The sequence below is a fragment of the Vulpes vulpes genome, chromosome 6, assembly GCF_048418805.1.
Source record: "Vulpes vulpes isolate BD-2025 chromosome 6, VulVul3, whole genome shotgun sequence".
In the NCBI taxonomy this organism is placed as follows: Eukaryota; Metazoa; Chordata; class Mammalia; order Carnivora; family Canidae; genus Vulpes; species Vulpes vulpes.
In genome coordinates this window covers 128,277,937-128,300,376 of record NC_132785.1, presented here as the reverse complement: position 1 = coordinate 128,300,376, position 22,440 = coordinate 128,277,937, and the positions used below count along the sequence as shown (strand labels likewise).

Genomic DNA, 22,440 nt, shown 5'->3' with positions numbered 1-22,440 from the left:
TTTGTGAATCAATTAATATATTGGAAAACAATTTCCAGATAGAGTTGGAAAAATTATTCCCTGAAAGGAATCAGTTGCCACTTGTGGAGAGGGAAGCTCTCTTATTCTAGGTTCATCCCTTGGAGGACTGCTGTGGCTTTGGCCCTCAGAGCAGTCTCTTAAATCCCTCACACTTGCAGCTTCCTAACATAGGGCACTAATGAGCCGGACAGCAGATGTGATTAGGCAGCTCTGTCAGAATAATGAAGCAGCGGCTGCCTCACAGCAGCTGGGAAACTTCAGTAGAGAGGCTTGAAGCTCAGCCTTTGTTTAATATCAAAGGGATTGAGGTCTCTAAATAGTAAAAGCAAGTTGTAAAAAAAGTAGACATTCCCTAACATCCACACGTAGTCTTCTGAAGTGCTTCAGGATATAAACCTTGATTTTAGACTCCTAGTACAAAAGATTGTTTCTCAGATCAGAAAGGAGCACAGGACAGTTAGAGAGTATTGAGAATAGTAATGTCACCTTTGTGACCTCCCCACGGGGTAATTGTAACCATCTCTGGTTTGCACACGAAGAGAGGTGCTCAGAGATCTGAAGTAGCTTGACAAGTTGTCACTGTAAGTCACTAGGTGGGCAGAACCATATTTGAATCCAGATTTCACCGACCCAGAATCCTCCCCCTTCCCTGCCCAGAGCATACGGTTCTTTACCTACTGCTGCCAGGACTCTGAAGTGTCTGGGTCTTCAGCTTTTCCTCTGTTCCTCCATTCTTCCTCTGTGTATGCTGCATCTCTGGGTTTATCTTTCTTCCTACTCCACCTTTATCTTTAAACTACTTGGGGTGGAGAATTTGATGCACAGTGTACCAACTATCCCATACCTAAAGAGCAGGCTTCCTGAAACAGCTACGTTTGAGAGAAGCACCGCACCCCCGGAGTAACAGAGAAAGGACTTTGAATGGCAGGATGTGATGCATTTACACATCAGGAGAGGATTGGAATCCCCATCAGGTTCCACTGTCAGGCTCAGGGGTGGATGTGCTTATAGCAATGATTGCTGGTTGTTATTTTGTTTAGAGATAGATATAAAAAGTGGACTGGACAGAGCCTGCAGACTTGAGGCATTTCTGGGATTATTTGTATGTCAGAGGAACATGCAGTTACACTTGTTCTGTTGAGCTGGCCGTCAGGAGAAATCACACTTGGTCATGGGTGTGCCTTCAGGAAGATAGAGATATCTGTAATACGGTACAGAAAGGTGTCCATCAAAGATGGTGTTCTTTCCCGAAGGTCCGTAATCTCTGTTTAATTATGAGAATACATCAGACCAAATTAAGGGGCATTCTATGGAATGCCTGCCTGGTACCCCTTAAAATTGTCAAGGTAGCAAAAAACAAAAGACAGGAACCGTCACAGACTGGAGGTGAGTATGGGAACATGATGACTTAATTATAATGATGTGTCCTGGGTCCTGGAAGAGAAAATGACATTCACGGAAAAGCTGGGGAAATCTAAATAAAATGTCTAGTTAATAGAACTGTGCGAACATTACTTTCTCAGTTTTGATAAATGTTGCGTAAGATGTTAACACTAGGGGAAGCTGGGTTATGGGGACTTTCTATCTGGTAACTCTTGTGTTAGTCTAAAATGATTTCAAAGTAAAAAAAAATCAAAATAAATAAAAGTAACCACTGACAATATGGAATTACTCCTGTTGCTGCTAAGCTTCCTCCTGATATTTCAAAGATATCAAAGATACTAATGTTTCATTATTTTCTTCTCTGTAGTTGTCATCCATCTTTGAGAAGTAAATATATGTTATTTAAACATATGGTCCTCTCTTGTTAAATCTGCACCCCACAGTATCAATTGGTAAAGGTATTGCTGTTATTTCTAACTTACAGGAAGAAATGACTATATTGTTTCTTTTTTTCTTACATTTTTAAAAAAATTTCTTTTTATTGGAGTTCAGTTTGCCAACATATAGGATAACACCCAGTGCCCATCCCATCAAGTGCCCCCCTCAGTGCCCATCACCCAGTCACCCCACCCCCCACCCACCTCCCTTTCCACCACCCCTTGTTCGTTTCCCAGAGTTAGGAGTCTCTCATGTTCTGTCTCCCTCTCTGATATTTCCCACTCATCTTCTTTCCCCTTTATTCCCTTTCACTATTTTTTATATTCCCCAAATGAATGAGACCATATAATGTTTGTCCTTCTCTGATTGACTTACTTCACTCAGCATAATACCCTCCGGTTCCATCCACGTCGAAGCAAATGGTGGGTATTTGTCGTTTCTAATGGCTGAGGAATATTCCATTGGATACATAGACCACATCTTCTTTATCCATTCATCTTTCGATGGACACCGAGGCTCCTCCACAGTTTGGCTATTGTGGACATTGCTGCTATGAACATTGGGGTGCAGGTGTCTCGGGATTTCACTGCATCTATATCTTTGGGGTAAATCCCCAGCAGTGCAATTGCTGGGTCGTAGGGCAGATCTATTTTTAACTCTTTGAGGAACCTCCACACAGTTTTCCAGAGCGGCTGCACCAGGTCACATTCCCACCAACAGTGCAAGAGGGTTCCCCTTTCTCCACATCCTCTCCAACATTTGTTGTTTCCTGTCTTGTTAATTTTCCCCATTCTCACTGGTGTGAGGTGGGATCTCATTGTGGTTTTGATTTGTATTTCCCCAATGGCCAGTGATGCAGAGCATTTTCTCATGTGCTTGTTGGCCATGTCTATGTCTTCCTCTGTGAGATTTCTGTTCATGTCTTTTGCCCATTTCATGATTGGATTATTTGCTTCTTGGGTGTTGAGTTTAACTAGCTCTTTATAGATCTTGGATACTAGCCCTTTATCTGATAGGTCATTTGCAAATATCTTCTCCCATTCTGTAGGTTGTCTTTTAGTTTTGTTGACTGTTTTTTTTTGCTGTGCAGAAGCTTCTTGATGAAGTCCCAACAATTCATTTTTGCTTTTGTTTTTCTTGCCTTCATGGATGTATCTTGCAAGAAGTTGCTGTGGCCAAGTTCAGAAGTTGCTGTGCCTGTGTTCTCCTCTAGGATTTTGATGGAATCTTGTCTCACATTTAGATCTTTCATCCATTTTGAGTTTATCTTTGTGTATGGTGTAAGAGAATGGTCTAGTTTCATTCTTCTGCATGTGGATGTCCACTCGTAAAGCAATCAATGTGATTGATCATATCAGCAAGAGAAAGAACAAGAACCATATGATCCTCTCAATAGATGCAGAGAAAGCATTTGACAAAATACAGCATCTATTCCTGATCAAAACTCTTCAGAGTGTAGGGGTAGAGGGAACATTCCTCAGCATCTTAAAAGCCATCTACGAAAAGCCCACAACAAATATTCTCAATGGGGAAACACTGGGAGCCTTTCCCCTAAGATCAGGAACAAGACAGGGATGTCCATTCTCACCACTGCTATTCAGCATTGTACTAGAAGTCCTAGCCTCAGCAATCAGGCAACAAAAAGAAATAAAAGGCATTCAAATTGGCAAAGAAGAAGTCAAACTCTCCCTCTTTGCAGATGACATTATACTGTACATAGAAAACCCAAAAGACTTCACCCCAAGATTGCTAGATCTCATACAGCAATTCAGCAGTGTGGCAGAATACAAAATCAATGCCCAGAAGTCAGTGGCATTTCTATACACTAACAATGAGACTGAAGAAAGAGAAATTAAGGAGTCAATCCTATTCACCATCGCACCCAAAAGCATAAGAGACCTAGGAATAAACCTAACCAAAGAGGTAAGGGACCTATACCCTAAAAACTACAGAAAACTTCTGAAAGAAATTGAGGAAGACACAAAGAGATGGAAAAATATTCCATGCTCATGGATTGGAAGAATTAATATTGTGAAAATGTCAATGCTACCCAGGGCAATTTACACATTTAATGCAATCCTTATCAAAATACCATGGATTTACTTCAGAGAGTTGGAACAAATCATCTTAAGATTTGTGTGGAATCAGAAAAGACCCTGAATAGCCAAGGGAATATTAAAAAAAGAAAACCATAGCTGGGGGCATCACAATGCCAGATTTCAGGTTGTACTACAAAGCTGTGATCATCAAGACAGTGGTATTGGCGCAAAAACAGGCACATAGATCAATGGAATAGAATAAAGAATCCAGAAGTGGACCCTCAGCTTTATGGTCAACTAATATTTGACAAAGGAGGAAAGACTATCCACTGGAAAAAAGACAGTCTCTCCAATAAATGGTGCTGGAAAAATTGGACTTTATTGTTTCTAGAAGAAAGTTCTAGAAGAAAGACAGCTGCCTTGAGGGTCATTTTTAGGAAGCAGATTGCAAATTTGTTGGATGCTCCAGTGTCACTGATACTTGATCCACAAATTTAATGTTCTCTTTCTTTTTTTTAACCATGAAAATAATATTTCTAGCTCTTGGAGTATCTATCATCGTTAAATCTTATTCGCTTGAAGAATAATTTTCCGTTCTTTGGAAATCAATTTTTGCTGATTTATCCTCGTCTAAGTAAATCCTCAGAGTCACCTTGCACAGTTGTGTGGGTGGCATGAGAAACGAGAAGCAGTAACAGGAAAATCACACTGAGTCACACGGCAGAACGAGGTTGGTATTTGGAGCTTGTGACTCCCACCTCCTTCAGGTTTTACTTCCATTCCTTGCCTCCCCCTTTTACTGAAATAGAACTGGACAGCACCTGCAATAATAGTTGCTCATGTGAAGTCCGGGTGAGGTCGGATGAGCGAGTTCATCAGGATTGTTGTTGGGAAGGGTACTCTCAGCTTCCAAGGGTTGTTCTCCAGAGTGGCTCGAAGGCTCAGTTTGGGGATAAGGGAGTTACTTGCTGGAACCAGCAGACCCAGCCCTTTTGATACCTGTTTTGGTAAATCTTCAGCATGGTTTCCACCTGTACTCCCCGCAAGTGCAATGGTTAACTAGAGGGCCCCCTTTCTTTTTTGCTATGATTGTATTCCATACTCTTCCTATAGAAATTCTATGAAGAGACAGAATGAGTTTCTTTAAAAAAAAAATCTGTGGTCTTGATATTTATAGGATCTCTCTGTGTCCTGAAGCAATAAGAATAACACACGTGGGCCACTCCTAGTGGCAGAGGGACTAGCTCAGGCTCTGAAGTTATGTGACCTTGGTCGGTTCCTCCATCTCTCTGTGTCTCAGCTGTTCTGTATATACCATGTGGGGTATCTACCCAGCATCTCCCTCATAGTGTCCTGTGGTCAGCCTTGTGATCAGCCCTTGTGAGGGTTGACTGAGGGCAGGTAGGCATTCAGCACAGTGCTTGTGCTCTGATCCACAGTCACAGCCTGCCATATAACAGTGCAGGTGAGTGGGGTTTGAAGACTTGAGAAAATTGAAGCGGGGCGATAGCAGAAATCGTGATAAAGATGACAGCAGTTGTTCACCAATGGTCTGGCGCCACGCCCAGCGCCGGGTGAATTACGTACATAGAGCATTTAATCCTCACTGCAGCCCTAGAAGAAAGATGCTATCGTGGCTTTCTTTCAGGTTAGGGAAGCCTGACTGGAGAGCCCAGTCCCCTCACCTGTCCGGTATCACCCAGCTGGCAAGCAGTAAAGCCCAGCGTGGGACCCGAGTCTGTTGTAGGTCCAGAGCCTTGTTCTTTCCAGAGCTCCTCACTGCTGCAGAATGCCATGTAGCCCCGTCTGGTCTTGACTTGGCACGTGGTTTTTCTCAAGTCACATGACTACATGGTCCTCAAATTATTTTTACAAAAATAAAGTCTGCTTTGTAAGGTTTTAAATAAAAACAAAGGGAAGAAATTCGTGAGTCACTTTAAAAGCTCTTTTACTTACAAAGAATATAATAATAGAAAATTCCAACGTATACAAAGTAAACAGAACAGTATAATGAACCCCAGGTGCCCAGCAGCCAGAATCAGCACGCCTGCGATTTTGATTTCCTGTGCATCTCCACCGGGCCTCCTTCCCTGCTTGCTTGTTAGTATACGGTTCTTTTTTTAAGGCAAAATTTGCATATGTTAAAATGCACATTTCTTTATAATTTTGGCAAATGGATATTATCGTGTAATTAAGAGATAGAACATTTCTGTCACCTAGAAAGCTCCTTCATGGCAGTTCTCCACCCCCATCCGAGGCAATCACTCTTCTGGCTTTTTTTTCCTTTATCCTCTTCTAGAAATTCGTACTAAATGGTATCTCCTAGAAAGTGCTGAATGTGCTCTCTTGACCAGCTCTGTTGGCTCAGCATGAAGTCTTTGAGATTCATCCACACTGTGGCTCCGGCAGTTTATACCTTTTTACCAACCTTTTTACCACTGAGTAGCAGAGTAGCATTCGTAGCATGACACAATCTGTTTATCCCTTCTCCTGGTGACAGACTTTTCAGCGGTTTTGGTTGCAGGCTGCTATGAATAAAGCTGCTATTAATTAAACCTCATGTACAAGTCTTGTTGGGATATAGGTTTTCATTTTTCTTGGCAGTTACCTAGAACAGAATCGCTGAATCAAAGGGTAGGTGTTTCACTTTATAAGAAACTGCCAAGCCTTTTTCCAAAGTGATTACACCTGCTTGCATCCCCACCAGCAAAGAATGAGAGTTGCAGTTGCTCTGCACACCTCCTCCCACTCCAGCATTTGGTGTTAGTCAAATGTTAGCCCCCCTTGTTGAGTATGTAGTGGAGTCTTATTTTGGTTACTTTCCACTTCCCTGATGACTGGTGATGCTGAATACTCATGTGCTGCTTATTTGCCACTCATGTACCTTTTGTAATGTGTGAGAGTATTTCTTTCTTAAATGTTTGAAATAATCTACCTGTGAAATCATCTGGGCCTAGAAGTTTCCTTCGTGGGGAAGCTTCACCCCCGTACCCCGTGATGTTTATCACAGCATCATTCATAGTGGTGACGAGCTGGAGACAAAGCAGGGCAGTGGATGATGGTACCCTGGTCCCACGGAATGTTACAGTCAAATAGAACCATACCAAGTAATTTGGGATTTTCATAAGGTTTTTCAAAGCTTCATTGAGATATAATTTACATATCATAAAAGTCCACCCATTGTAAGGAAACATAGTTGTGCAGCTCTCACCATGATCCCATTTTAGAACACTTCCATCAGCTGTGAGGAGGCTTTTGATAACAAATTCTGTTTCTTTGGTAAACGTAGGGCTACTTTTTTTTTTTAATTTTTTAAAGATTTTTTTAAAAAATTTATTCATGAGAGACACAGTAAGAGAGAGGCAGAGATATATGCAGAGGAAGAAGCAGGCTCCATGCAGGGAGCCCGATATGGGACTCGACCCCAGGACTCCCAGATCATGCCCTGGGCTGAAGGCAGGTGCTCAGCTGCTGAGCCACCCAGGGATCCCCAAAGGGCTACATTGATTTTCAAGTTTGTGTTGGATTTGGTAATTACATTTTTAAAGGAATTTGTCTATTTAAATTGTCATATTTATTGGCATACACTTGTTCATAATACGCTCTTTTATCTTTTTAATAATCTAACTCTAGTGATGTCCTCTCCATCATTCCTGATACTAGGAGTTGGTGGTAGTGTTTTATCTCATTTTTTTTCCTCCATTGGTCTTGCTAGAGGTTTATCAGTTTTATTAATCTTTTCAAAGAACCAACTTTGGGTTTATTCATTTTCTCTATTATTTGTCTGTTTTTAAAAGATTTATTTATTTATTTATTTGAGAGCTGGTGGGGGGAGCAGGGGAGAGAGAGTCCCAAGTAGACTCCTTGCTAAGCGTGGAGCCTGACACAAGGCTTGATCTCACCACCCCGAGATCACAACCTGAGTTGAAGCCAAGAGTTGGTTACTCAACTGACTGAGCCACTCAGACGTCACTGTTTGTCTCTCTCTGTGCCATTGATTTCTGCTCTTTATTGTTGCTTTTCTTCTGCTTTGTTTTAATTAATTCTTTGTTTACCTTCTTGAGGTGAAAACATAGATAATTGCTTGTATCCATTTCTTCCTTTCTACATAAGCATTTAAAGCCACAAATGCACTTCTAAGGCCTATTTTCCTGCATTCCATATGTCTTGATATGTTGTTTTCTTATTGCTTGCTTTAAAATGTTTTCTAATTTGCCTTGTGATTTCTTCTTTACCTGTGGTTTATTTACAAATGTGTTGTTTGATTTCCAGATATTTAGGGCTTTTCTACCTAGTTTAGTCTCCCTTCCTTCCTTCGACCTTATTTATTTGAGAGAGAGCACAAGCACAAGTGGCAGTGGGGAGACAGAGGGAGAGGGAGAGGGAGAAGCAGGCTCCCCACAAGCAGGGAGCCTGACGCGGGGCTGGATCCCAGGACCCTGGGATCATGACCTGAACCTAAACCAGATGGCTCGCTGACTAAGCTACCCAGGTGCCCCTCTGCTATCGCTGATTTCTAATTTAAGTCCCTCATGGTCAGAGAATATGTTCCATAAGTCTTTGTATTTGGAAATTTATTAAGAGTTATTTTTGGGTCCAGCATATTCATCTGACTGAAGAACATCTGAATGAAGGTGTTAAATATGGGTGCGGTAGAAGGCTAGATATGTCAAGGTGGTTAACAGTACTGTTAGGATCTTGTGCATGTTTACCAGTTTTCTCAGTGACTGTTCTGTCAGTTATGTAGAGGAGTACTGGAACTTCTAGCTTTTTCTTCTTTCTGCTGTCAGGCTTTATTCCTTGTGTGTGAATCTCTCTTATTTAGCGCATTGTCCTGTCTTTTTAACGTACTGCTCCATCATCACAAAGTCGTTATAGGTAGTGATAATCTTTATTTTGAAATCTATTTTGTCTAGTATTAATATAACTACTTCTTCCCCTTCAGCTTGAGGACTTTCTTCCTACAGATTGGAAGGATTAGATAAACTTTTCGATAAAAACCCTTCCAGGGCGACTGCACAGTTGGTTAAGTGTCCCACTCTTGGTTTCGGCTCAGGTCCTGCTCTGGGTCCGGAGATGGAGCCCTGTGATGTCAGGCTCTGCGCTCAGTGGGGAATCTGCTTTCTTCTCCCTCTGCTTCCCCCCACTCATGTATACTCTCTCCCTTTCTCTCTAAAATAAATCTTAAAAAAAAAAAAACCCACTTCCGATAAAATGAAATGTTGAAATTGTATAATTCAATGTTTTTTATTTTTTAGACTTGGACCTGGTAATTATAGTTTTTTCTGGTTGTAGGAAAAAATCCATTTATGGTAGATATCATTGTTTCTTTTTGGAGCAAAGGCTGCCTGCACTCCACTGTGTTCAATTCCAGGATTGTTTCTGTCTCCAGCAGGATAGTGAAAACAAATAAAACCCTGGATATCACCTGACCACAAAATTCGAAGCAGCTCTAAGACACAGAAGATTGGTTAATTCCAGTTTTTTAGGCTATTTTCGTGATATTTATTTATTTATTTATTTATTTTTAAAATAATTTTAATTTATTTATTAATGAGAGACACAGAGAGGGGGTGGGGCAGAGAGACAGGCAGAGGGAGGGCAGGCTCCATGCAGGGAGCCTGATGAGGGACTTGATCCCCGGACTGCAGGATCATGCCCTGGGCGGAAGGCACGCACTAAACCGCTGTGCCACCCAGGCTGCCCTATTACAGAGGTTATTTGTATTTTATTAAAATAAAATATTGTTATTTGAACAAAGGTTTGCGGCGCTTAGATGAAAGTACCTTTCTAAATATATTAGTTCATTATTTCTGAGTGAAATGTTTGTGGAGGCATAAAAGAATTATGTCTGCAATAAGCAGAATATGTTTTAGGGTATGATAACTGGTTTTCATATTAAAGATGAGAAGAGTGGATGGTTGTTTGTCTCACTGTTTGACTATCCAGTTCTAAAAACTAATTTTTTCATACGGATAATTATAAAATCAGAACTGTCACTATCTCCATTGGTTTCTTGCTCTTTCCACCTAGAGCAGAGTTTCTCACGTTGGCACTATTGACGTTTGGGCCCAGATTATTATTTGTTTTGGGGCCTGTCCTGTGCCTTGTAGGATATTTAGCGTCCTTCCTGGCTGCTACCGCTGAATGCCAGTATGGAACAGCATGTTACAGAACCTGTGACAGCTAAAAATGTTTCCAGAAATTGTCAGATTTCCCCTGAGGGGCTAGGTCCTTCCCAGTGGTCCTTCCCACTGACCTACAGCATGCCACAAGTAGGGGCATGACAGGCACCAGGTAGAGGTGGGGTCTTCAGCAACCTAGTCCTGAGTCAGTGGGCTCCCCTCAAGGTGTGGGACCTTGGAGAAGAGCCTTGGTCGTCTCTTCCAGTGCAGACACCAGGAATGGTGATTGAAAGATGCTCTATAATCAGTTGCCTAAGTGCCCCCAAAAAATGTTCCACTTGATCTTTTTTTTTCCTCTTCCTTTTGTCTGATTGGTATCTTTATTCAACTCCCCTGTCTGCTCATGGAAGTCTGAAATGTGTACTTCAGGTGGTATTCATGTTGCTCAGCTGGTTAGTAATAAGGAATTTTAGTATATGTTCCTATGTTTATTAATTATCAAAGAAACCACCAAGGTATTCTTTCAGGAGTTTAGATGGGGAAAATTTGAATGTATGTCCAAAGCTATAAGAACCTTGGTTTTTATCAGATAATGCAGATTGAGACGTGTTGAATTTTAACTGCTGTCGGGAAAAATATAAGCTGATTAACTTGCTTGAAATATTTGTGAGTTTTTCAGTTGTGACCATGGGTCATAAATAATGATTGACTAACCCTAATTGAAAGTTGACTTAAATTATAAATTATTTATTTTTACCTACACAATAGTATTGAGCAAGTGAACAGTCTGCGGGAGATACAAGCACTGAGGCGCCTGAATCCACACCCAAACATTCTTACGTTGCATGAAGTGGTTTTGTAAGTATATTTGGGGCTTTACAAATTATCTCAATTTGATTACCTGATTAAGTCTTTTTAAGAAAGAAAACCATGGTAGACATTTAAAATATTTGTCTTGTAGCTCAGGGAGTAATGATATTCATTTTATCTTGTCACATATTTCTTTACTTGGACAAATGTATAACTGATTCCTGCTGTGGAAATGCCTTCGTTTAGGTGACTTCGTATTATAAAAGCATACAAAATTCAAATGGTTCCTCTGCTGTAGGTCCGTGAGGCTTCTTTGTAGACAGTGGCCTGTGCATCTGAGGCCTAATGGGAAAATACTGTTGTCATGTGTCAGGGACTGTACTTGCTTTGTCCCTGCCAGTTGCCACGTCTGCACAGTCTCAGGCAGTGAGACCTCCTACCTTACTATGGTTGATGCAATTCAGGGGACTTTTCATCTCTGTTCTAGTTCTAAGAATAGTTTCCCTAAAGCTTACCTATCAATCAAGAAGGCAGAGCACAGCTCATCCCTAGGTGTTGGCAATTCTGCACCATACTTCTGGACCCTGAGCCAGGAACTCGGACCCAGGGTCCTGGGACCTGCCCTTCTGTGGGCCCTGAGAAGGTGCACACCATGTAAAGTTTCTCTGTGGCTCTCCAGGCTGCTTTTAAACCAGCCAGGTGTCTGACAATGAAAGTGCGATTGATTTTAATTAGAGGATTGAGCTGTCTTAAACTCAAAGTGAAATGTCTCATCATAGCTGTGTGGCCTCCTGGCCTGCAGTGTTCTGAGCGGTCAGTGTGGGCCAGGTCCAGAGACTGCGAGGTGCAGCAGTCACCGTGGGGATGGTGCTTCGTGCACACTTCACAGGCATTTCTGCCTGGGATTGCGTGTGGGTCTCCTGATAGTCCCGCCAGAGGTGCCCTGAGTAGGGTCTGCAGTGACACGCTTTCCCCTCCTGGGGCTCAGGATCCCTCAGAGCTGTCTGAACTCAGATGCCGGCAGCTTGGCCAGGGGCCTCCATCCCTAGTCTGTGTAAGGCCTGGATGCCACACCGGCATCACGTGACCGGTCTTCCTCCCTTTTCCCTTGACTGCTTTGTGGATTTTGTTACCCCATTATAATTTATCCCAATGACATGGAAGGAATTTAGGTAAATTAAAACTAAATTTGTAGTCACAGAACATGAATTGATCTTTTTCCTCTTTTTTGCTTAGCCAACTCCTCAACCTCATTTCTTCTTTCTGCTGGGAGTTAATTTTATATGTTTAAGACACATGTCATTAAAAAGAGAATTGTTTAGAATTTTTGCTTAAAGTTAAGGTTTTACTATTAAGTTAATTTTACCTGAAGTATTGATTGAAAAATCACAAGCTCTCTTTCAGTCAGTACAGTTAAGTCTTTGATGTGGGAGTGCTTTATGTCTACCAGAAATATTTACAAATGGATTAAATATTTGATTATATTTTCTGATCAAGATAAGAAAAAACATTTTTACAAACCTGCTTTCTTCTTCAGTGACGGAAAATCTGGTTCTCTTGCACTAATATGTGAACTTATGGACATGAATATTTACGAGCTAATACAAGGTACGTAGAATAATTTGCAAGCTAATCTAAGATCTTTCAAAGCTTGTAGTGCACATATACTTTGTTCTGGTTCTCAAAATTATTAGTCACCAGAGTGCAGTAGTTACATATAGTAACATATAGTACTGAACTACTTCCCTCTTGGGAGATCTTTTTCTGGCATTGTCATCTACTCGGAATAGGGCTGCCCTTGAGAAAAGTAAAGCCATGTGCCTTCAGGCTGGCCGGTGATGTGGATGAGGATGGCTCCGCGACAGGCCTTCCTCACCGCGGCTCCTTGCAGGGGGCGCTGTGTCACTCCAAGGTTCCCTCTTCTGACTCTGCTGCTGTTCAGCATTCTGTTCTGTGCCTCAAAATAAGGCAAGGCTTGCCCCCAGACATCATCCCCCAGATGAGAGAAGACCTCCTTCTATTTGGATCCTTACACAGTCTCTCTCCCGGGCACAGGGTGCTCACTTATTTACTTTCTTTTGAACAATAAAGCACTGTTTAGGAAAGTACATGCGCCTGAGCTGGTTCTGGAGGCTTATAGAGGTCACCTGAAGGAAACTAGAGAGAAGGAGGCAGATGGTTGGCCCACATTTAGCGAATATCCCTGGGGGTCTGACTGCACAGTTGTGTTAGATGTCAGGACAAATGAGCCTCGGAGACGTCGCTGAGAAGCGGCACAGGAAGTGTGGTATTTTACAGATCACATTGTGCTTATCGGACAGATGAAAACGAATCAACTGCTTCATGTTCTGTGAGTGATTATTTATGGCTTGGAATAGAATTTTAGTGGCAGCTGCGTAGTGGATTTAAAAACCACTGCATTCTATTTTCTGGAACAATTTAGGCCAAACCGAAGAAGGTGCGCTATGTAACATTTTTTAAGACCAAGAAGCTATTCTGTGATGAAGACACTGATGTTGAAGATGCACATGAAGAGCTCAAATAAAATTATTATGAAGCGGGAAAGTGGAAAAAATTATCAAATTAGTATATGTGATTTGAAATGTATGCTTTAGTAAATCACTAATAAAAAAAAAAAGCAAAGATAGGCAAATTTTTCTACATCCATAAAAGTTGATGAAAAACTTTTGGATCTAAAAACTTTAGGACATTTTTTGAGAAAATAGGAGATTGCCTTATATCTGGGCATATATGATATTTATGTTACAAACCTTGTGCTTTTTTTTATTCATAGGTAAGCCCATCACTCTGGGATCTGTTTGTGTTTTAAGTCTAGTTCTAACAAGTTAGTTATCAGGTTTCTTGGTTTAAAACCTATTAAAAACAAGAGCTTCTAGAATTTAGCCCATCAGCAGTAATAGAAAGTGAAGGTGACAATCCCACAGTGGGCGAGGAAACTGAAAATATAAAACAAGGAAATGACAACAAAGCCATCACAAACAAGAGCAGCCTGGGCAGACAGCTGAGAGATCCCAGGTCCCCCAGGATGGGCTAGAGAACGCACACCCGTATGATGCATGGTGGTAAGCATACCATGTCAGCAGCATGATGGAAAGTAGGAAAGTAAAGAAAGCAAATGTTTTTTTATTTTTTTTTATTTTTTTATTTTTTTATTTTTTTTTAAGAAAGCAAATGTTTTAAAAAGATTCCTGCCTAAAATGATTGCAGTAGAAAAGAGTTTTATATTCAAGGAGTAAGCCTTATTGATCTGGAAATTTCCCTTCTTAAGAATCTATTCCAAATAGTCTGGATAAATGAGGTGTTGCTCCATGGTTTCATTTTCTCATACATTCTGTCTGACACAAATTGTGCCCTTTGGTCCTGTCTGTCCATCAGAGGATCAGGACAGGGCCCCAAATACAATCTAGAGAAACAACCACCAAACCTTATATTACTTCATTTATAATTTTTTTTACCAGTGAGCCAATATTTTGCTTTTTAATGTACCTACATAATCACTTCCTTTATTTAGTAGCAGTCCTCTTGGTGTGAGATGTGTCTTATATTAGATTTCTGATTGTTGCTTCCTAGAGTGTGAAATTTCAAAACTCAGAGGGAGGGGGCAGTAATTTCCAGCAAGTTTCTATGTGTTTAGACATTTGAGAAATCTTTGTTTAGAAATAAATATCTTTAATTTCCAGTAGTAAGGGAATTGTATAATTGGAGAAATTCATTTCTTTCAGTATTTGTCTACAGAGAGAGATTATAGAAAATGGAATGTTATGGGGCCCCTGCATGGCTCAGTTGGTTGAGCATCTAACTCTTGGTCTCAGCTGAAGTCTGGATCTCAGGGTCATGTGTTTGAGCCCCTTGTTGGGCTCCATGTGGGTGTGGAGCCTACTTAAAAAAAAATGTTATATTGTAGATCAACAGACATTGACTCATCACATAAATGTTGAGAACCTCTCATAGGCCAGTGCTGGGCTCAGTGCACAGAGCCTAAGATGCTGTCAGAGGCACCATAGTTTTAGAGATGTTAAAACATGGGGAAGATGACCGGCAGTCATTGTAAGATGCTAAATATTGTGTCATGATTTCAGAGCTGTTAAAGTGTGAGGGAAAAAATCTTCTGAGAATTGATGAAACACAGTGATCACTGTAACAGCCAACAGTTAGTGGATGCTGACCCCCTGTCAAGTGCTCTTCTTAGCACTTTCTAGGAACTAACTCAATTTACCTTCACAGCAGCCATTCAAGCAGACACTGTTACTCTCCCCATTTTAAAGATGGAGAAATGGAGGGATAGAGAGATAAATAACTTGTCCAAGGTTATGTACCTAGTAAATGGTGGATGTGGGTTTTGGGCTTGGACAGCCTCTTCCAGAGTGCCTGTTCCTAACCATCACACATACAGCCTCCTGGCGTCCCGCAGTGCAGATAATGATCATCATCATTATCTCTGTTTTACAGATGAGGAAATCGAGGCTTCAAGGATTAAGTGATGACCCAAGGTGAAGTTGTTAATAAATAGTAGAACCAGAACTTACACTCCGGTCTGACTGAGGCATTAACTTTCCCGCTGTACCCACTACCTTGGCCCCCACAGCCCCCGCTCAGTGCCTCTAGTGCATAGGCACCTGCTCATTATCTGTGCTTATTGATGACAACATTGACTTAATTGAAAACTGATCAATCACTAAAGCTTTTCCTATTAGAATGACAGTTCATTTTACTTAAATGACTACTCTCAGATGGTTAGAATATTGAGTAGCACAGTCAGGTATCGAAGAGCCAGTTAATGGCATGAGTGGGTGATCACACTGTCGTCATTGAGCTGCCCACTTACATGCACACCAGTGGTCAAGATCTGGTGAAAGTAGAGGGGAAGAATAGAAGATGCTTCTTTGAGGGTTTTGTTTTTGTTTTTGTTTTTGTTTTTTGAAGGTTTTTATTTGACAGCACAAGCAGGGGGAACAGGAGGCAGAGGGAGAGGGAGAAGCCGACTCCTCGCCAAGCAGGGAGCCCGCTGTGGGGCTCAATCCCAGGACCCCGGGATCATGACCTGAGCCAAAGGCAGACACTTAACCAACTGAGCCACCTAGGTGCCCCAGGAGATGCTTTTTTCGATAAAGAGTGTAGAGTCTGTTGAAGAGAGAAACTATATGAAAGTCAATCATTAGAGAAAATGAATTCCTTGGGGTTATTTTCTCTTTGTCCAGTAGGTGTCAGATGAGGCAGAGATGATTGTGGTCTTCATCTGGAAGAGTGGCACATGTAGGCAAATGCAGGAGAGGATGTCTTACTGCTACATGCCAGGCGCTGCTCTGCAGGTGGGCACAGTGGGGGACATGGTGGACATAGTCCCACGCACATGGGTTCACACTCTGAGGAAGAGAGAGAGATGCTGAACAAGTGAAGAAATGATCAAGAAACAGTTCAAGAGGGGGATAGTGTTATGAGTAAATAAAACAGGCCACATGTCAGTGATGGGGATGAACTAATCCAGACAGAGACAGCTAGTGCAAAGGTCCTGAGGCCACTGTGAGGTTAAGAGGCCAGTGTCGCTGGAACATGAGGAAGACAGTTATAGGAAATGAGGTGGGCAGGGGGTAGTAGGACAGGTAGGGCCAGGGTAAGAAGTCCGGTTATTTAGAGTTCAATGGGAAGCATTAGTGGCTTTTAAAGCAGAGGAAAAGCATCTTTTGGTTGGTGTTTAGACCAGTGTTTCTAAAACTATAGTGGAAGACCAGTTTTTTGTTTGTTCATTTTTCTTTCTAATCAGTTGTGGACCAGGACTTTTGTAAAATATGTAAAAACTATTGGAAAAATGGTTATGTGCTTGGGTGTCGCAGTGATGTTGAGTTGCCATAAGAGTTCCTTAGTCACTCTTGTTTTGTCATCTCCTCTTAAACCAGTAACAAGCAGGGGCACCTGGGTGGCTCAATTGGTGAAGTGTCTGCCTTCGACTTTGGTCATGATCTCAGGGTCCTGGGATCAAGCCCTGCATCAGGCTCCCTGCTCAGCAGAGTCTGCTTCTCCCTCTCCCTTTGCCTCTCACCCCTGCTCTTACATACACACTCTCTCTCTCTCTCTCTCTCTCTCTCTCTGTCTCTCTCTCATAAATAAAAAGATCTTGGGGATCCCTGGGTGGCTCAGCGATTTAGTGCCTGCCTTTGGCCCAGGGTGTGATCCTGGAGTCCCGGGATCGAATCCCATGTCGGGCTCCCAGCATGGAGCCTGCCTCTCCTGCCTGTGTCTCTGCCTCTCTCTCTCTCTCTCTCTGTCTCTCTCTCCCTCTCTCTCTCATGAATAAATATATAAAATCTTTTAAAAAATCTTAAACAGCCCCTAGACCAGTATCAGTTCATGGACTACACTTTTTAGAAGGATATTTCTGTTTTTGTTTTTTTTTTTAAGATTGTATTTATTCATGAGAGACACACAGAGAAAGAGAGGCAGAGACACAGGCAGAGGGAGAAGCAGACTCCATGCAGGGAGCCCGACGTTGGACCCGATCCGGGGTCTCCAGGATCAGGCCCTGGGCTGAAGGCAGACGCTAAACCACTGAACCACCCGGGCTGCCCACGATATTTCTGTTTAACGAATGAATAGACAACAGATCTATTCTTGCCAGTGTAACCCCAGGGGACTTAAGTGATATGAATGATTTTACAGAGTTACTGGGTGGGCTGAAGAGACACTCTGGGTGTGGCACCCAGGAAGCAACTACTGAAAATGATTCTGCAGAATTGGGCTGCCAAGGAGGCTGCTGCCTCTGCACAGACAGGATGCTCAAAGTGAAGAAGTTGCTATGGCAGCCACCAGTTCTAGAACCAGGCAGCCTTTGCCAGAGTCAGGAAGCTGCCTCCACCAGCATCTGCACTCACACTGAATGCTCTCCCTCCTCTCGTCTGCCCCGTAATGCGGGCCTGAATCCTCTTTCTCAAGTAGTCTGACTTAGGCAGAACCCAATCATACATGGAGCTCCGAGCTACAAGCAACCTGAAGGATCTGGCTTTGAGCTTTCACACCTGGCCTGCAAGGTTGGAGTGGGTCTGCATTGTGAGCCGTAAGGGCAAGAATGGTGGTGGGGAGACCAGCAAAAAGATGGTTAAGGTATTTTGCCTGACACTGAGGAAGAGTTTCCATGGAAGGGAGTGAGTAGATGGCATGCCTGGGCACCAGCCTCACCATAGCAATCCTGGTTTGTTTATGTGGGTGCATTGTGCATGTGACACTGGGCATCTGCCACCTGCAGCAGGAAAGGCCGTCCTGGAGTTTATAAGGAAAAACTGATGAAGATAAGAACCTGACTATAGAGGCATCTATTGTTTTATTTTTTAAGGTTTTATTTATTTATATAATCTCACAGCAATGTGGGGCTCAAACTTATGACCCCAAGATCGAGTCGCACCTTCTTCCACGTGAGCCAGGTGCCCCTACAGGCATCTGTTATCTTAACTCGTATCTGATTCTGTTTTGCTTTGTTTTGTTTTGTTTTGAACTGTTTCAAGTTAAATTGCTTTTGTGAGTTGCTAGTTCACTCTGCCCCCAAACCTCGGGCGCCTGCTTTAGAGCCTTGGTGCTTGCCCCCTCACTCACCTTCCCTTCTCCATTGCATCTCCTTCTTGTTTCCTTTCCATGTCTCAGCTTCTTTACTGTTTGCACTCTGTCTGCTGGGCCTTTTGCTCTCCGGCAGTGCGGCCTTGTTGGCTCTATCACTGGTGTCCTGTTGAGTGCCCGGCACTGTCCCCTGGGTGGGATGGTGTTAGTTGTCCACTTGGATAATGTTTATAGCTACTGAGTGTCGTAGATCGATTTTATTGCAAGGAGCACATGCCATTCGGCTAGTTCACATATGAAAGAGGGAGTTTATTGTAAAGCTTCAGAGCTCTTGTGGGATGCTAAGTCAGGCCTCTTGGGAGGTGGAAGCAGGAAAGCTCAGGCTGTCAAGGCCACCACTGACCACCTCAGAGCCACGTGGTCCCATCCCTCTCCTCTTCTCTTGGTAGACGTGGCCACTGAGACCCTGGGAACCCTCCACTGGCAGCAGATGGGCCAGGCCTAGAAATCCTGGTCACTCGTCCCCTGCCAGAGTGCTGGCTGTTGCAGGTCCAGTGGGCTGGCCATGTCCCCTTAGGGTTATACCTTTTAGAGGCTGTGCATGGGGCAGGCACCCTGAAATAAATCCATGACATTGGGGAATGAACCAAGTAGGAAAAAGCAAAATAGGTTTGGTTTGACTATAAACATAGCATTGTAGTTTATTTCCGTGAATAGCTTAGGCAGTGTGTCTTACTACCTGCGACATAACTCTTTCGCCTAATATTACTTGTCAGATCAACTCAATGTATTTTTGTATTTCATCAGTCTGACCCACTGATTGTGAGAAGCAGCATTTTTATGTACTAACAAAAGAGGAAATGTTGCCAGTCGGCTGTGACATAGCTTTCTTATCTACTTAGCAATTTTACTTCTATCCTTACTAGAAGAGCTCTTTGGATCCATTTAGACAGCCCCCCCCCCCCGCCCTCCGCCCCAGATCACTTTCGTGTGTTTATAAAAGGAAAGTGGAAGTGAAATAAAATGTATCTTGGCATTCCTAGCACTTCCTGGAAACATTTTGACAGTGATCGATGTCTTGTTTTCCTTACGTGATAGGTCTCTGTCCCATTCAGACAAGGTGTGAGGGATGTAACATTTTTGTTGCTGGAATTTTCTTCGTAGCCGATGCCACCATGGGAAGTGTGGCTCCAGTCTGGCTGTGTGGGTGCAGCACACATCTCCCCTGTCCTGCGTGTTTAATGATGGTAGGTCTGGGTCAGGCCCCTGAGCCTTGCTCCTTGTCTGTGACATGAGAGTGATCCTAGTTTCTAACTCTTCGGATGATTGTGAGGAGAAAATAAAATATGTCCCATGTTTAGAGCAGTGGCCACTTGCACAGTCTGCAGTAAACACTGATCGCTGTCATCATTAATATCATGTTAACACGGCTTGGTGTGCTCGCTCTGCATGGCTGCATCTGGTCTTCCCCATCCTGTGTGCTCGCCTCCGTTGTGGACGTGAGGAAGTGGAATTTCACAGAAGGTCTGGCATTTGCTGAAGATGAGCTGGCTTCATAGAGCAGAACTGGAGGACCTGTCCTCGAGTTTTGCCATGGTTGATAAGGGAGGGGGGGTGGGAGATTGTTCAGGCTCCACTTGAGGCTGACATCCCGCCTGCTATCCCCTGCAGGTCAGGGTCTCTAACCTCAGATCCATGTGTCATAATGCAAACTTCTCCTTTGGAAGATGCTGTGGCAGGTGTGTACGTGCCTGGTGCCACAGGCACAGCCTCTGGACCGAGGGGTATATGGTAGACCATTTGCCTGTGCCATGGTGGACCCCAGTATGGGCTCCAAGTGTGACTGGGAGAGCTGGGCACAGGCCTGCCAGTGGGGTCTCTTGTTGGAAGGGGTGTGTGCCAGAAATTCTGTTACACTGCAGACTCCACGCTCCTTCAGTTAGCACCAGCAACAAATGGCACGGTTTATCATTGTGTTCCTATAAACGTTTTTTACATTATTGATATTGTATATGTTCTATTTTTTAAGATTTTATTTATTAGGGATACAGAGAGAGAGAGAGAGAGAGAGAGAGTGGCAGAGACACAGGCAGAGGCAGACTCCATGCAGGGAGCCGGACACGGGACTTGATCCCGGGACTCCAGGATCATGCCCCGGGCCGAAGGCAGGCACCAAACTGCTGAGCCACCCAGGGATCCCCGTATATGATGTTCTTTAGAATTTTCTTTTTTTTTTAATTTATTTTTTATTGGTGTTCAATTTGCCAACATATAGAGTAACACCCAGTGCTCATCCCATCAAGTGCCCCCCTCAGTGCCCATCACCCAGTCACCCCCACCCCCTGCCCACCTCCCTTTCTACAACCCCTAGTTCGTTTCCCAGAGTTAGGAGTCTCTCATGTTCTGTCTCCCTTTCTGATATTTCCCATTCCCAAAAATGAAAAGTATTTCATTTTTCTTTAGAATCTTCTTAATGAGGATATTTGGTTAAAACAATTAGCTTGCAGAAATTAACTTGATCAGGATTGCTACAAGAGACCAGGAAGGGCTGTTCATGGTCTGTTGGTATTTAGGAAGGCTCACACAGGAGCTTACGAGTGGTTTCTTAATTCTGTCTCCATTTGTTTCAAGATGTTTGAACACATGCATCTGTTAGGAACCAGATAGTCTCGGGCCTGGAAAGTTAGGATCTTGTTTTTGAAAGACCATTGTAGAGAATGGATAGCCAACCCCCTCTTGGTCAAGAGTGTGGACTCGGATTGTTCAGACCACAGTCCTGCACAGTTCACACTGCACCCTACTCCCTCAGGGGCTCCTTCTGTAGGCAGGGGTTCTCATGGAGGGGTACGGGGGTGGGAGGAGCCATTCGTTACCTTACCTGCAGGGCTAATGGGTGGTAGAGGGGAACAAAGAAGAAAGGAAGGGTCAGCACCCAAAGAGGGCTCTTATGCTGGGGACAGAGGGCAGCTGAGAAATGCAGATTCCTGGCCCCTATGTTTGGTTTTGTGATTCATTAGGTCTGGATTTAGAGCTAGGAATCACCATTTTCTTTTTCTTTTCTTTTCTTTTTTTTTTTTTTTTTTAAAGATTTATTTATTTATTTGTGATAGACACAGAGAGAGGGAGAGAGAGAGAGGCAGAGACACAGGAGGAGGGAGAAGCAGGCTCCATGCCAGGAGCCTGATGTGGGACTCAATCCCGGGACTCCAGGATCGCTCCCTGGGCCAAAGGCAGGCGCTAAACCCCTGAGCCACCCAGGGATACCCCTCTTTTTCTTTTTAAAAAGATTTTATTGGGATGCCTGGGTGGCTCAGTGGTTGAGCGTTGCCTTTGGCTCGGGCTGTGATCCTGGAGTCCCTGAATCAAGTCCCACACTGGGCTCCCTGCAGGGAGCCTGCTTCTCCCTCTGCCTATGTCTCTGCTTCTCTCTCTCTCTCTCTGTCTCTCATGAATAAATAAATAAATCTTTAAAAAAAAAAAAAGATGTATTTGAGAGAGAGAGAGAAAATGTGTGAGCACACACATGGGTAGGGGTAGGAACAGAGGAAAAGGGACAACCCTGAGATCATGGCCTGAGCTGAATTCAAGAGTCAGAGGTTGAACTGACTGAACCCCTCCCCCCACAGGCGCCCTATGGGAATCACCATTATTATTATTTTTTTTAACTTTTGATTATGGCCTTTTTATTTTTTAAGATTTTATTTATTAATGAGAGACACAAGAGAGGCAGAGACTCAGGCAGAGGGAGAAACAGGTTTCCTCTGGGGAGCCCAATGCAGGACTCGATCCCAGAACCCTGGGATCACACCCTGAGCCAAAGGCACATGCTCCCCCGCTGAGCCACTGAGGCGTCCCAGGAATCACTATTTTAGAGCATCCCTAGCTTATTATGAAGATTGGGCGGGTTAGACTTTCCCTAAAAGACCCCATCTTCTTGAGTGAAAGTGCGGGTGACTGTCCTGACAAGACTGTACTGTAAGAACTGGGTGCGTAGGCATGGCTGGGAAGGGTGCTCCTAGCAACAGAACAGCATGAGCACAGGTATGAAGCAGGAGAGCTTT

At 43.2% G+C, this 22,440-nt stretch overlaps 1 protein-coding gene across 6 annotated transcripts in view; it reads left to right on the top strand.

Moving 5' to 3' along the window:
• MOK (MOK protein kinase) overlaps window positions 1-22,440 on the top strand; it is a 58,954-nt gene that overhangs the window by 24,075 nt on the left and 12,439 nt on the right. For 4 of the 6 annotated variants that reach the window (XM_026012623.2, XM_072762370.1, XM_072762371.1 and 1 more), the window contains exons 3-4: window positions 10,775-10,864; window positions 12,354-12,424. The exons of 1 other annotated variant lie outside the window; for it this stretch is intronic. In XM_026012623.2, coding sequence (XP_025868408.2) covers window positions 10,775-10,864; window positions 12,354-12,424 — 161 coding nt within the window. Of the gene's footprint in view, window positions 1-4,241; window positions 4,612-10,774; window positions 10,865-12,353; window positions 12,425-22,440 lie in introns of those variants that run through there. One more of the 6 variants, XM_072762372.1, reaches the window with a different exon arrangement.